We start from the raw sequence: 15,633 nt of genomic DNA on the forward strand, positions 1-15,633 counted from the left end.
GATAAATGTCATTCTATTAATGACACTAGCTCTTCAGTTGACTCTTCCCTCTTTTACAAGACAATACAATTTAAGCACAATGGATACCACTGTCATAATAACTTTAAGATCAGAGATTTAGACCCAGTTTCTTCGGGCCATTCTAATTGATTGTGGCGGCAGCCTCTTCAGTGGCTGGAATAAGTATCACATTCCCTGGTGGAGTTCCCATCCCCTAGATGGCTCCTGTGGGTTCTGCTCCTGCCCCATTCCCCCACCTAGGATAAGACTCTGCTCAGTGGGCAAAGTCCAAAACCTTCTAGACCTTAGCTGGAGCCCGAATCCTCCTGCAGCAGAGCTGGTGGGTCAACATCCTGATTAAGGACGGACTGGAAGGAATTGAGCCCCTGGTTAAACTGAGGAGCTCTGAGTTAACCTGTTTCTGTTTTCTGTCTTTAGACAATTGGGAGGATCTGGTTAAATTTCTACAGATGGCCAGGAAAAAGGGCCGCGAATCCTACACAGAGACAGAACTTATTTTTGCCCTGGCTAAAACTAGCCGTCTCTCTGAGCTAGAAGATTATATTAATGGACCCAACAATGCCCACATCCAGCAGGTAGGCTGTGCCCTCAGGGACTGTGAATTGTTATAGGGGGGTTCAGGGATAGCTCCCTAGAGTGGTACAATTCTGATGGTGAGAAACAAGCCATACACTGGATTAAGTCCCCCTGTTAACATCCCTGGCTGTGCATGTCAGAGTGATTCTTCTTGAGGTGTCAAGACTATGCGCAGGTGCCCTAGCTATTACCGCCAGAGAACAAAGTGAACTGAATAACTTGCCAGATGAAAAAGATAAGTTGAAAATTATTAGCTTTCCTGTGTGTCAGCAATTATTAGATAATATAATTGGGAAAGAATCCTTTTTAAGTAGGAATACAACCAAAATGTTTTTTAAAAACCTTAAAAGAAAACTTAGATAAAACATCTAAATAATTGTAAAGTCTGCCATTTCCAGGGGTAAAATGTTATCCCTGGAAAAAGTGATAAAGCAAGATGAAGGGGTAGTGGAATATATTTTAACTGCAGTAATTGCAAGTTTGCTTTTCTTAAAAAAAAATACACACATGCTTCATTGAAATAAATAACACAAAAGTGGACTTCAGGTTTTTTATTTCAAAGTAAGTTCCAATTAATTGTCGGACGTTAGGTTAGAGTTTTTTTTGTTTTGTTTTTTTGTTTGTTTGTTTTTTTATTAGTTTCAGGTGCACAAGACAAAGCAAAACTTAGACGTTTATCATTTATATCCCTCACACTGTGTGAACCCCCCTCCCCCCATCCACTATCCCTCTGTACGATCCCCAAATTAATTTTCAAACCCCCATGACCATCTTGTGGTTTTGAAAGGGGTTAAGAGTTCATCACATAATTCTGTAACCAAAATTAAATTCCAGGTGAAAGAATTATAAGCAAAAGTTGAGGGTTTTTTCTTAATATAAATATTTATTTGAATCTTTGTATGAGGAGGGAGTTTTTAAGCATATCAGAAGTGGAAGAAAGCACAAAGGAAAGTAATCTAGCTCATTCATCTAATGCATAAAAGTGTTAAAAAATATGTATGCAGTAGATCCCCTTATCTGTGATTTCACTTTCTGCGGTTTCAGTTGCCCACTATGGTCAACTGTGGTCCAAAAATAATAAATAGAAAATTCCAGAAGTAAACAATTCATAAGTTTTAAATTGCATGCCATTCTGAGTACTTCACCTAATCACATAGGCATTGTATCATCTCGCATCATCACAAGAAGGGTGAGTACAGTAAAATAAGATAATTTGAGAGAAAAAGATACCACGTTCATCTAATATTTATTACAGTATGTTATAATAGTTCCATTTTATTATTAGTTATTGTGCTCAATCTCTTACTGTGCCTAATTTACAAATTAAACTTCATCATAGATCTGTATGTATGGGAAAAAACATAGAATATATAGTTTTCAGTACTATCTGCAGTTCCAGGCATCCACTGGGGGTCTTGCAACATATCCCCTGCAGATAAGGGGGAACTGCTGTATTCCTTATCATGGGCCTTATTTATCTAATGCAAAAATACATCCCAGGAAAGTACAAAAGGTCCAGACAGCTTGACTGATACTAATAAAAATTGAAAGCCAATGAATGTACAGCAAAAAGAAAGAAACAACAACTATTGATGGAATATAATACAGCCATTACAAGTATTTGTTTGTGATAGAAAAGCCTCTCAAAATAAGTTCCAGCAGGGTGAAAACCTTGCGTGTACAATATAATAAACATATAAGCCTAGTAAAACACCCAAGATGGGGACAGTGAACAACTCTGAGATAATGAAATTGGACAGTATCATATTACTTTCCTCTACTTACCTGTGTTTGCCAAGTTCATTTTTGAATCAGTGACCACACTTTTAAGATTATCTTTATAATCAGAAAATTAATAACAGTATTAGAAAATGAAACCTTGTCCAAAATCTCCATCTGAATTCATAACAGGATTCTCCTGGAATGGCTGGAGAGTCTGTTAAATACGGTCGTCAGAGCTGCCCTGGGTCATGCAGAAGTGAAAGCCTGAGACTGGCCAGACTAGGGAGCATAGAGAGCTTATTTGTTCTTTGCCTAGGCACACTGAGGCTGGGCGTCTTCCCCGCCTTCCTCAGTCCTCCAAGATGGGGTCAGTGCACGTCAGCCAGACCCAGCCCATTGCCTGTTTTTTATGTTTCCCACAGTCTGGCTTCTGCCAGCTGCATCTCCACGATGTCATTTAACTCATTTTCCCTATATTTCCTGTAAATTGGCAGTAACCACAGTCTTCAAGGATCATATGCTTTGATACAATACTTAGTTTATTCATCTAGTCAACAAACTTTTGTCGAGCATCTACCTTGTACCGGGGTGGGGGCTGCAGATGCAGCAGTGAAAATAGTCAAATTTCTGCCCTCATGGATCTTCAGATCCATTCAGAAGTCTATGGTATGTTAAATGGCAAGTATAAAGGAGGGAAGTGCAGTGGTGAGGGGTGGGCAGAGTTAGCGCAGGCAATGGGTGTGAAGGTGGGGGGTGCCATTCTAGACAGGCTGGTGGGGAAGGTATCCTGGAGGGGACTACTTGTGTCTGCATCCCTCTGAGAGCAGAGCAGACCGCCGTGCTCTGGCCTGCGAGGAGGCAGTGTTTGCGTGGTTACAGGAGCAGTGCAGAGGCGGCCCTGGCAGCTGAAGCAGAGCGATCGAATACCAGAGGGCTCAGAGTTCAAGGCAAAGAGGGAACAGCGGGGAGAGGCGGTTTTTGGCACCATGTGTTGGGACTTGTGGGCTGTAAGCAGGACACTGGCCTCCACTCTGGGTGAGACTAGAGGATTCTGGGCAGAGGAGGGATGTAATCTGATCTAGGTGTTAACAGAACCCCTCTGGCTGCTGTGTTGAGAACAGACTGAAGGAGAGGCTGAAGCAGTGAGAGCAGACTGTTCAGTAACCTAGGCAAGAGTTGATAACAATTCAGATAAGGTAGTCAGGTGAGCGGCACCGAGCTCCTGCTGAGTCTGAAGGTGGAGCTACCAGGGTTGCTGCGGAGTGCTTATGAAGACGGGGGAAGGCAGCTTCATACTTTGGGGTGTAGGCCAGCCCTTCTGGACAGATGGACTTGTGCTCACTGTTGTGGGGGGTAGTGTGTGCAGCATCCTGGAAGGGAGTCAGGACTCACATTAGGACAAGTTGACCTCTACTCGACACCCACAAGGGGTCTGTCCAGCTGGATATGGGAGTCAGGTTTCCAAGAAGAATTCTAGACTGGAGCTATCAATGTGGCAGCCTTCTGTGTACAGGTGGGAGTTGGGGAGGGTGCTGAAGCCTGAGACCAGGGCACTCCAAAGCTCTGGGGCAGGGAGAAGTCGGGGTGGGGAAGAGCAAGGAGTGTTGTCCAGGGAACCGAGTAGGCGTCTGCGAGGGAGAGCGATGGGTCAGCCAAACACTGCACGTCACAAACTGGAGACTTGGCCATGATGACCTGCTAGGAAATCTGCAAGAGCCTAATTGTAGCGGCTGCCAAAGAGGACAAGAGAGGGTGGGGACAGCTCTAAGACACACAACGCCTCTTCTGGAAAATGTTGCTCTAAAACAGTGGTGTCCAAACTGCGGCCCGCGGGCCAACTGCGGCCCATGATCCATTGTTAATTGGCCCGCAGCAAATTCCAAAATATATTTAGTTTACTTAAATAAACCAGGTGAGGCAATACGTACTTCATCTCGAGTGAGTGGCCCGGCTGTTTGTGTATTTTACCGCATATGGCCCTTGGTGAAAAACGTTGAAAAAAGTTTGGACACCCCTGCTCTAAAGGAAAGGGTGGAAACAGAATGATGGCTGATGCTGAGCTGAGGTCAGCATGAGGGCTATCTGTTCAGTTGGGTTTTGAGCTAGAGAAAAGAATAGTGGTTCCTTGAGCTTATCAGAGTGGTTTAGTGCAGAGGATGAAATCACTACGGGGGCGGCTGGGATGCTGACGTGGAGCCGGGGAATGGGCTGCGGTCACGTGCTACAGTAGAGTTGGCCTTGGTGGCTGGGTGAGGGGGCAGGCACGGTCCTGGTGCTTATAGAGGGCTCTTCTGGTTGTTTCCTCAGAGATGGGGAGCCAGGTACTCAACTTGAAGAGCTATTGGAGATTTGAGGAGAGAAGTTAGGAAATGGTTGACAAGGAGAGAGTATCTGGACTAAAGGAGTGGGATTGCCAGTGTTGTGAGCTCCTCTGAGGTTTTATCATGAAGTTTAAAAGAGAACAGTCAGCACTTGGGGTTCAGCTATCAGTGGTTAGCTCTGCAGTCCCAGCTGTGAGTCGGCAGAAGAGTGCTCTAAGCAAGACTGGGTTTGTCCAAGTGAGTACAAGCAAGTACAACTGAGGGAGGGAGGGTGGAGCGACACAGCTTGCCCATGGACAGCGGGCTGCAAGGAGCGGAGGCCAGGCACAGATAGGGGTGGTGGGGCAGGAGTGGGGTGCTCGAGGCAGGAAGGTGCAAAGAAGGGGAGGCCGCAAGCCAAGAGTAGATTCTTGTGCCAGGGTTCCCAGAGGTGGCAGCTCTCTGACAGTGACTGGCTGTTGTCTTGCGGAACACTAGGCCCCCAGAGCAGAGGAAGTTAAAGAAAGCTAAAGATGTCCAGGAATGAGGAAGATCTGCTGAAGGCAGCAAGGAGGGCTGGTGTGTGACCCCGGCATGAGATTCTTGGTCTGCAGTTGTTAGTAGGAAGAAAGGGACTGGGGTGCAGGTGTGGGAGATGACAGCCAGCACACGTAGGAGTAGGCTGGTGGAGAGCGGGTCTGGTGGCTGGAGGTACATTTCATCTTCCAGGAGTTGTGCGATGGCCCTGGCTGCTGTGTGATCAGAAAGACACTCACCTCCTTTGGAAACAAAATAGCTCTGACACCTAGGAACTTCAGACCAACTCTGGGGAATCTTCCTGTTTAAGGTCTCAGCAGAACTCCCCAATTGTTTGTAGGTTGGAGACCGCTGTTATGAGGAGGGAATGTTCGAGGCAGCCAAGCTGCTGTACACCAGTGTTTCTAACTTTGCCCGCCTGGCTTCCACCCTGGTCCACCTTGGGGAGTATCAGGCAGCGGTGGACAGCAGCCGCAAGGCCAACAGCACACGGACGTGGAAGGAGGTAAGTGTGGGAAGTCGCCGGAGAGCGAGTCTACCGAGCCTTCCCTCCTGTCCTTCCTTGTACCCCACACCCTTGGACCTGCCACATGGGACAGGTTTGGACACCTGCCTTGTCCTGGGATGGTGCAGAGAACCTTGTAAGCTCACATTTGTGGTTGAAGCAAAGGCCCCAGGGAACCCCATGTTGAACCATTCAATTCCCAGAAGCTGTCTTAAAAGCAGGGAATTGTCAGTATTATAAGTAATATCGTAACTTAAAATATTGTTTAAAGTTACATCATTTTATCAGCATAATCAGTGTCAACTGACATTATTAGTCTCTTGTGGTAAAGCTCTCTGAAAATGACAGAATAATCTGTGAGTGGGAAAAAAGTTTGTAAAGATTTAGCTTCAATGAATCTTAGGCATTGTTTAATAAAAGATTAAAATGAGATATCTAATACCAAGAGCTTAGTTAAATAGTGTATATATATTGCAACTACCCTCTGTTCAAAATGATTAGGCAGAGTCATTGGAAAGGACGTTTCCAGTATTCTGTGGGAAATACTGTAAGTAGAATGTCCGGTGCAATTCCATTGTGTGTGTGAATGTGTGAGAGAGATCTGGTGGGTGCTAGCGTATATATCACACAGAAAATAGTGGGCAAAGGTCGTGTCTCGAAGTAACGACTACTTATCTCTAAGTTGTGTGATTATTTTTGTTTATGAGCATTTTCTGCCTTACCTACCATGAAAACACGTGGCGTATGTAGAAGACAGGGAGGTAGGGAAACTTAGCAAGAAGCCAGTTCTGCTTGGGGTGGGGGTCTTTCTGGTCAGCCTTCAAAAGCAGTGCAGCTCTAGGGCCCCTCCTGCATCCTTTTGAGCAGAAGCATCTTTCTTCATAGGTGGGGGTGGGGGGGGCCTTCACTTCTTAATACTTGTTATAAGTGTACATATTGTGTACAGTGCCTAAAACAAAAGCACAGTTTAAAAAGTGCTTATTAAAGCAAGCTCCTGTGTGAACATCACTCAGATGAATGTGCTCTGATGACAGTTATTCTTGAGCTTTGTTAAACTCTTTTCACACCCCAAACCTGAAAATCCAGCATCACTTTCCTGTCACCTAAACAGACTCCACCTCTCAGGGCTTAGAAGTAATGCAGGAACCCTCTTCTCTCCATGGTATCAAACACCCCGGTGGCCTGCAGATTAGAAGTGTTAATGTTTTTTTCTCCCAGTCTCACGCAGCTCACTTTACAGTTATCTACCTGTTCAGAATCCAACTTAAAAAGCCCTGGTTGCTGGTATTTCTGTATTTGCATCCCTGGGGGCAGCTGCTTTGGTGCGGTGCCCTGTCTCAGGATGCTCACGCTGCCTGGCGTCCCCTCTCCTAGGTGTGCTTTGCCTGCGTGGATGGGCAGGAGTTCCGCCTGGCACAGCTGTGTGGTCTTCACATCGTCGTTCACGCTGATGAGCTGGAGGAGCTGATCCGCTATTACCAGGTAACTAGTCCCTGGCCAGAGATGATCTCTGCTGGCAATGGAGGTGACAAGTGACACCTAAATGCTGCAAATAAAAGGGAGGTCCTTCCCTTAGTATGTATTACATGCACAGTGAGCATAGATGAAGCATCGTCTCTATGGGAAGGTTCTTTCAGGGGCTAGACAACCTGTCTATAAACTAACTCAGCTTGGCGTGTTAGATATCCTGGACCTCAGTACAGGCTGGTATTTGTGTTTGTAAAAGGACTCTCCCTCCTCTTGTGTCCTTGGACCTTAAGAAGCCCAGTCAGTGCTTTGCAGGTGGAGACAACCCTTGGGTAACTTGCTGAGAACATTGGGCCAGTCATGTAGCAGAGCTATAGCCTGAATCCCAGGTCCCCAGAGTGTGTGACCCACAGAGGATATGATTATCGAGTGCTGGGGAGACAAGCACATGCAATTGTCCAGAAGAGGGAACCTCAGGAGCTCTCTGGAAGGGTGGGATCTCCCCATGCTGTTGTAGTTACGCTTCGCTGTGGAGTGATTGACAGGCATGAATGTGTTCAGGGCCGGGACCTCCCCCCTGGGAGTCTGGCGCTGTGTGGTCAGACCAGGTGGGGTCAGTCAGGACAGACTGACGGTTTGATGTGGCTCAGCAGTGTTACTGTTCCCTGGAACTTGAGCCCCTACCCCCCTCACTGAGGGAACAGTAGCCTAGAGGGGACTTACTGAGTCACAGAGGTCAGGGGGCCTGTGAGCCTGTGAAAGTGGGTGGCACCAAGGTCCAAAATATCACTTAGGCTTGATGACTTTTCAGGGATACATTCTTTCCTGTTCAACAGGAGTTTGAATTATAAAGCAAACAGGGAAAGTAGTAAAGCAGTCGAAAGACTGCCAAATAGAATACTTCATTTGTTCAGCAAATGTTTGGGTACCTACTATGTGCTGGGCGTTATTCTAGATAATGGTATCAGCAAACAAAACAGAAAGCCCCTATTCAGTTGAATTTACATTTCGGGAGATTGACAGGCAGGCAACAAACATAATGTTTGAAGGTGATGAGTCACGGGGGAAATGGAGCAGGTGTGGGGACCAGGAATGCTTGGCTGGAGTTTCATAAGGGGCTGTCAAGGTGGCACTAACTGACAGGGTGACGTAGAGCAGACCCTGGAGAAATCTCAGGGCCTGGTCGTGGGGATGTTTGAGGGAAGGATCAGTGACCAGGGCAGAGTCCTGAGGCAGGAACATGCCAAGTAATCAAGGAAGAGCCCTTGGGGTTGGGCAGCGGCCATGATGAAAGACAGCTGTACTCGAGGGAGGATTCAGGGCCTGCAGCGTGAGGAGGCCTCTCGGGCCTGTGTGCTGAGAAGACTTTTCACGGCTGGGCAGACGGGGCAGGTGGGAGGTGGGCGGACAGTTAGGGTGGTGCTGGTGCGGGCGGAGCAGTGATCGGGTGACCAGGTGGAGGGGCATGCTTTGAATGCACAGCCAACTTGATGTGCTAGTGGATTGTGTGTGGGGTGAGAGAGAAAAGTCAAGGACAACTCCATTTCTTTTTAGTTTGAACCGGAAATGGAGTTATCAGTGGGCATGGGGAAGACTGAAGGTGGGGGCTTTGTAGAGGGAAGGACAGGAATTCCGTTTTGAACATACAACTAAGTTTGAGTTGCCAGTTGTATGTTCACGTAGAACTGTCAAGTGGGCAGTGGGAAATAGGGTCTGGTGTTCACTGAAGAAACCCAGCTAAAGAAATAAAATGGGAGCAATTGCATATAGAGGGCACATAAAGACTGACTGCAGTCCCCTGGCGTGAGTGTAGATAAAGAACAGGCCACAGACGAGCCTCGCCTCCCACATGAGTTGGAGTAAAGGAGAAGCAACTCCAGGGACGAGATTTCTGAGCAGCCAGATTACAGGTGCACCCAGAAAGGGGCTTGGCCGAGGGCAGGGGCCTGCTCCCCGGCAGGTGCCAGGAGAAGGGGGACACTGGTGACTGTGAGTCCTGAGGTGAGACAGCCTGGATGGGTGGGTTCTTGAGAGCAGGCAGAGGAATGGGAACAGCTCTTTTGAGGAGTTTTTGCTGCAAGGAGGAGTAGAAAAATGGGACATAGGGTCAAGAACAGGCATTTTGGGATTAGAGAAGTAGCAGGAGATTTGCTGACGATGAGCTATAGAGAGGGATGTTGATGCCAAGAGCAAGTGAGGCTTGCCGGTGCCGAGGCCTTGGTAGGTGGGAGGTGATGGGCTAGAGCTCCAGTCTGCTGGGTCCTAGCGCAGAAGGCGTGTAAACAGAACGTGGGGACAGGGGTTGGAAGGGGGGTAGGCGTGGCATTTGTAATGGTTTCCGTTTTCTCAGTGAAGCAGCAAGGTTATCTGCAGAGTGAAGATGGGACTGAGGAGGGTGTGAAATAGTCCTCTGGGGGTGACCCTCCAAGTTTGTGGTCATTAATGGGAAGGAAGCCAGGAAGACTCAGAGTTCAGGCATGCCGGGCAGGTTGTAACCAGGGTGGATGACCAAGAGGGAGTTGGGGCTAGACACAGAGAGCTGCAGCCATTGCACGTCTTCCTTCCTTGGGAGTGGGCTCTGCAGAGGGAGCTGCAGTCAGGTGCATTTACCTCAGCCTCAAGTGTGGCTATTGGTCTGTCAGGATCGAGGCTACTTCGAGGAGGTGATTTCCCTGCTGGAGGCAGCCCTGGGCCTAGAGCAGGCCCACATGGGCATGTTCACAGAGCTGGCCATCCTCTACTCCAAGTTCAAGCCACAGAAGATGCCAGAGCACCTGCAGCTCTTCTGGTCCCGTGTCAACATCCCAAAGGTAATCCAGCCTTCCTGGAGGTTCTGGCTACCATGTGCACACATGGCACCAGCCTGACCCTGGGCCACGGCCATCCCGCCAGGTGCTGAGAGCCGCAGAGCAGGCACACCTCTGGGCGGAGCTGGAGTTCCTCTACGACAAGTACGAGGAGTATGACAACGCTGTCCTCACCATGATCAATCACCCTACTGATGCCTGGAGAGAAGGGCAGTTCAAGGATGTCATTGCCAAGGTAAGCGGGCACCTGGGTGCCAGTACTTGCCTGCTGCTGCCAGGGCTGTCCTGGGGCACTGGAATGAACACCAGTGTGCCGCCCCTGGGCGTGTTTGCACCTCTGTGCAGGCGGTGGTGATTTCGTCTGCTCAAAGGGAACTCCTGAGGAAGGGTAATGACTGGCGTAGGGCCGCACAGCTAGGCTGAGGGCAGGGGGAGCCACTGTGGCCCTGCAGCCGCACCTGCCCCTCCTGTCTCCCAGGACCACACTTTCCCTGCCATGCACCCAAGCTGGGCCCTTTGCAGCCGGACCTCGCTGTTTGCTCTTCCTTCTTCCCCCCTTCAGCTCAGGATTCCCAGCCCCAGACCCTGTCTACCACTATTTCCTGTTGTATTTTTTTTTATATTTTTCACCACCTGGCATTTTTTTCCTTCATGTCTCTCCCCACAAAACTGCCAGCCCCAGAGAAATGCAGGCACCTGACAGAGGGGCAGTAAAAACCTTCCAGGTGGAGGCCTGAGCCCAGGTCTGCCCCTGGGTGTCCACCCTTCCCAGCCGTGGCCACCCTCCTATAGTCTAGTTTGACTAACACCAGCTGCCAAAACCTGTTGGAAAGTGTCAGGTCTGGGTTCAAGCATCATGCGGTCCTCTGCTATTTTGTGTTTCTGGTCTCCGGACTGCTCCTTACTCAGAGTGCTACACGCATATTAGGTGGCAAGAGGGTAAAGCTTTCAGTCTTCAGTCCCTGGGCTTTTTGCTTTGAGGGCCCTTGTTTTGTCCCACTGGACTTAGGTGAATAATTTGCCCTCAGATCTCTCCCATTTGCCTTGTGCCAGTAAAGGGAGCGTTCTGACTGCATGTCCTTCCCACCGCTCCCAGGTGGGGTGTGTTCTCCTCTTCTCTGGGTCAGGGACGCATTTGCCTTCTGTTCCACATCTGGCTGCTGAGGGCAGGCCTGGGTGTTGGATGGAGACACCCAACCAGGTCTCGGCGCCCACTCTCACTAAGAGCTGTTAGAAGGAACAGTCGGCTCCAAGGTCACACATGTCCACACTAATCGGTGTGGTGGTGTGAAGTCTGGCTGTCTGATGGGATGTCCGGCCCTGAGTGAGGTTTTCCGGTTGCTGGTGAAAGGGCAGGCAGATCACACATTCTTGTGCTCTGGCACACGTGAAAAACATGCTAGAAAATTCATACCTGATCAAGTCTAGGTGCCTTTTTTCTCCTTTAACTCCTCTGATACCAGGATGCATTGTAAAGTTGAGGGCATGCCATGGTTGAGGTGGGAGTGCTTTTTGTTTCTCAGTTGGACCCGGACACTGTGCTCGTCCAGGTGACTGACGGACACGTGACCTGCATGAGGCCCCCCCCACTTGGTGGTGGTCAGGATCAGCAGATGCCTGAGGAGAGATGGAGGTCCGCACGGAGCCTGAGGTCTGAGGACACGTTCACAGATGACACCATGTTGTGTGGCAGCGCAATGTTCGTGCAGCTCGGGTCTGAGTCCTCTTTCTCAGTGTGACGCACTGCTGCCTTCCTGCCATGTGAGACACAGACCCCTGTGCCCTCCTGTGTGGAGGAGAGGCGGAGTAAAGGACAGTAGCTGGTGTGGTGGCCTGGCAGAGTTGACACTGTCCACATTGAGCATAGAAGAGGAGGTTGGAATCACCCAGCTACCGGGCTGTGTGGTAGAGGGCCGGGCAGGGGCCTGACTGACACAGATCAGTGTGGCATCCTGGCTCAGCCATTTGCTGTTTCTGTCACTTTGGGCTGGTGTCATCGCTGTGAACCTGTTACCCCATCCATGAAGTGGACATAATGTTACAAGTGATTGGTGACAGGTGCCCTGCATACAGTAGGTGATTCTCACAGGTAGTGCAATACATGTCAGGAGACAGAGCACACTGGCTGGTCACCCTTGAGCTTGTGACAGAATCTCTGAGCCTCGGTTTTCTCTTCTGCAAAACAGAGTTGATGCCTTGTCCCAGGCCCGGGGCTTCCTGGAGACAAGGTGTGCAACATGCGCACCCAGGCACGGCGGCGACTGTGGCCTTGCCGGTGCTCCTGTCCTGGTGCAGTGCTCCAGAGGAGGGCACCTCATGGGCGCCCGTGCCCCAACAGGAGCAGCTGTCACCCCAGAGGGTCATGAAACCACTGCATCCGGAGGGCACCAGCTGCCTCCACATCAGCAGCTCAGCCCAACAGGACACGTGTCCTGGTTCCCCCACCCAGAGTGGCTGGGCCAGCTCTTGCCCAGCCGCATGATGACCGCAGCAAAGGGAAGAGAGCTATCCACACAGATGGACCCGGGGCACTCTGGCCATGCTTTAGTGAAGGCTGCATGGACTTGTTTAAAAGGCAGGGAAAGCAAGTTGTCCTGTGTGCTCTGAGGAGGAAACCCCTTTAATCACCACCACCTCTGCCTGTTCTCCTGCCTGCAGAGGGGCAGGGCCTCTCCAGGGGCACAGGATGCACCCAGGGAGAGCTTCAGCGACATGGGCTTATCCTTCTGCATGACCCTCTCTTGTCCCACAGTCATCCTAAAGAGTCGCTGGCAGGGGCCTGCCAGTGGGGCTTGGAGGAGGCAATTCACCACTGCAGGTGAACTGGAGCCCCTCGACCCCGCCTTACATCCTGACAGCCCCTTCTGCTTGGTCTAGTCTGACGCTGAGTAAAAGGGCCAGCCTGGAAGACGACAGGTTCCAGAGCTCTGATACAAACGTGCCCGGCAGGGAAGGTCACCAGTCTCCTCTGCGCCCATGGGGCAGGCACTAAGGCCCCCCAACCCATCTAGGTTAGAACCTGTGGTGACAGTGAGTGCTCTGGACCCAGAGGGACACGTCCAAATCAGGGACTGAAGAGGGAGCAGTCAGGGACCAGCGAGAGTGTCAGTGACAACGGGCTGTGCACAGTCCTCTTCCTCCACCGTTTCGGTCTGCAGACGTCCCTGGACTCCACATTGCTGCCAGCTCACCTGAACCCAGGGTGACTGGAGGGCTCCTGTCATGCCACCCCTCCCAGCACAGCTCTAGCATCCCGTGCCCAGTGTGCAGCCCTGGGCCTCCGTACGTGTCCTACTGGAGGGCAGGAACCACCTTGATCTCCCCTGAATGCCAGTCAGCAAACCTAGAGGACATCCCTCCCCGGGACCATGGGATCAGGCCAGGCTGCCCAGTCTGAGCCCTGCAGTGTCTAGCTGGAGAGTATCTGGGACCCCATAGGACGCGTTGCTTGTAGCTCAGGCTGAGCCTCCTGAGGAGGGCTGGAGAATCTTGCTTGGATAAGACCACGTTTTGGTGCTTGGGTATATTCTGGTTCTTACCCTCATTCACTCCACGGGTACTGGCTGAGCATCAGTTACAGGGTGGGTGCCGGGTGAGGCAGGAAACAAATGCCTGCCTCTCAGGGCATCGGGTAGCAAGTGCTGAGGAGAAAAGTGTCACAGATGAGGGGAAAGGAGTCATGTTGGGAGGCTGCCCAGTCTTCTAAGAGGTGGTGACGACCAGAAGGAGTGTGCAGTATCTGAGGCAGCGGTGGGGTTGAGGACGCACGGCTGACCCCTGCTCTGCCCACCCACCTGCAGGTTGCCAATGTGGAGCTCTACTACAAAGCCCTGCAGTTCTATCTGGATTACAAACCCCTGCTCATCAACGACCTGCTGCTCGTGCTGGCGCCCCGGCTGGATCACACGCGGACTGTTGACTTCTTTGCAAAGGTGAGTCAGCCAGAACCCCAGCTCCAGAGAAGGGCACATTGGGCCACGGTCATCTGAACGGTATCACCATAACAAACTGATTCTGAAATGGATCCCCAGACTATTTAAAGATTAAGTGTATCAGACTGGTCTGAGTTTCAGATCCAGCTTTGCACACCAGCTCTGATGTCCATAGGTGAAATGGCATCTGCCGAGCATCCCAGGCAGCCCTTTTTGCGTGAGCGCGCACGGAGCGTGGTTGGTTCTAGGTGCCCGGGAGGAGAGCTGGAGCTGGGCTGTCCCCACCGGCCCATCAGTGTGTCCAGGGGCCCCCAGCCCAGGGGTTTCCTGGAGACTTGTCTCAGTGGCCTGCCCCTTCCCCCGATGGCAGGCAGGCCAGTTGCCCCTGGTGAAGCCTTACCTGCGGTCAGTCCAGAGCCACAACAACAAGAGTGTGAATGAGGCGCTCAACCACCTGCTGACAGAAGAGGAGGATTATCAGGTGGGTGTGGGAAGAGCCCCGGCAGGGAGCGGCAGCAGCTCCTCCTGGGCTCCCGGGACCCGGACGCTGGCCTTGGGTGCTCAGGAGCTGGAGAGGCCCTGTCTGTACTGGCCCGTGTGTCCCCAGCAGGCTGCCCTTGCACAGGAGGGGGTGTGAGCCCCAAGGAGCACCATGGGTACATGGCAGCGGCCTTTCTGAGGCTAAGGTGGCAAGAACTGCCACTGAGTAATGCCTGGTGCTTGCTCCACCGTATCCCTCACCCAAGGCAAGGCCATGTCCTCCTAGGGTCTGAGAGCATCTATCGACGCCTATGACAACTTTGACAAGATCGCCCTGGCGCAGCGGTTGGAGAAGCACCAGCTGATCGAGTTCAGGCGCATCGCCGCTTATCTGTACAAGGGCAACAAGCGGTGGGCCCAGAGCGTGGAGCTCTGCAAGAAGGACCATCTCTACAAGGTCGGTCCCAGTGCCCTGGCCGCCCCCGTATGCTTCCCGAGGCTTGGGCTTAGGGTTGGAGGAGGTCACAACGCTACCAGGAGACCTTGTGGTGGGGACAGGGAGGATGAAATTAGGGGGCAGCATTTTCAGAACACCGGCTGAGAGGTGGGAGCAGTCTGGAGGATCATTACCTATCGTCAACTCGCAGCCCTAAAAAGTTATTTGCTTTGAAAAACTTACTTTCATGCAGTCGTCTTTTCGCAGCAGTTATATGTGAGTTTCATTCTCCATAAGCACAGTATGGCACCATTTACTTGGCACCTATTTTGCTTCCTATCAAGATTTGGGGAATTAAAAACACCTAAGTTAAAAATCATGTTCAAAATATCCAGTCCCGGTCCAGGCATCTGTTAGTCAGGGTGGGCTGCTGGAGAGATCCCAGGCCTGGAAGCCTTTGCCATCACTTTGCCTGGTGTCTCCCCAGTGGAGCAAAGCACAGTTGCACAAGAGGGTCCTTGTGCATGGCTGAGCTGATTTCCAAGGGTTCCATGTGCCAGGAGCCCCCAGGAGCCACTCTGCAAGCCCTGAGCTGGACCTGAGGGTGTTACTCCCAGAGCTGTCCTCAGCACTCCTGAATGCCTTCCCAGGACACTTGACAGCTGCCACCCTTTGCCCAGCACAGGCACCTCCCTCTCATTGCAGTCACATTGAGCTAAGACCAGGGCACACTGAGCTGCTCCCCAAGTTGTCACCTCCAGTTTGGGATTGTTAGGTGACATCTCGCCCTTAGTGACAGTGCTTGTGGTCCTTCCTGTGGGGTGGTGACAGGCCCCTGTAGAGGAACTAA

General features: G+C 51.0%; 1 protein-coding gene across 5 annotated transcripts in view; it reads left to right on the forward strand.

The window, feature by feature from the left end:
• CLTCL1 (clathrin heavy chain like 1) overlaps positions 1–15,633 on the forward strand; it is an 87,806-nt gene that overhangs the window by 65,528 nt on the left and 6,645 nt on the right. For all 5 annotated transcript variants that reach the window (XM_019710155.3, XM_019710157.3, XM_019710156.3 and 2 more), the window contains exons 22-29: positions 439–596; positions 5,497–5,661; positions 7,036–7,143; positions 9,771–9,938; positions 10,021–10,170; positions 13,736–13,867; positions 14,238–14,348; positions 14,634–14,804. In XM_019710155.3, the coding sequence (XP_019565714.3) occupies positions 439–596; positions 5,497–5,661; positions 7,036–7,143; positions 9,771–9,938; positions 10,021–10,170; positions 13,736–13,867; positions 14,238–14,348; positions 14,634–14,804 (1,163 nt within the window). The remainder of the gene's footprint in view (positions 1–438; positions 597–5,496; positions 5,662–7,035; positions 7,144–9,770; positions 9,939–10,020; positions 10,171–13,735; positions 13,868–14,237; positions 14,349–14,633; positions 14,805–15,633) is intronic.

The sequence above is a fragment of the Rhinolophus sinicus genome, chromosome 9 (assembly GCF_057876585.1).
Source record: "Rhinolophus sinicus isolate RSI-liver-muscle chromosome 9, RSI-T2T, whole genome shotgun sequence".
In the NCBI taxonomy this organism is placed as follows: domain Eukaryota; kingdom Metazoa; phylum Chordata; class Mammalia; order Chiroptera; family Rhinolophidae; genus Rhinolophus; species Rhinolophus sinicus.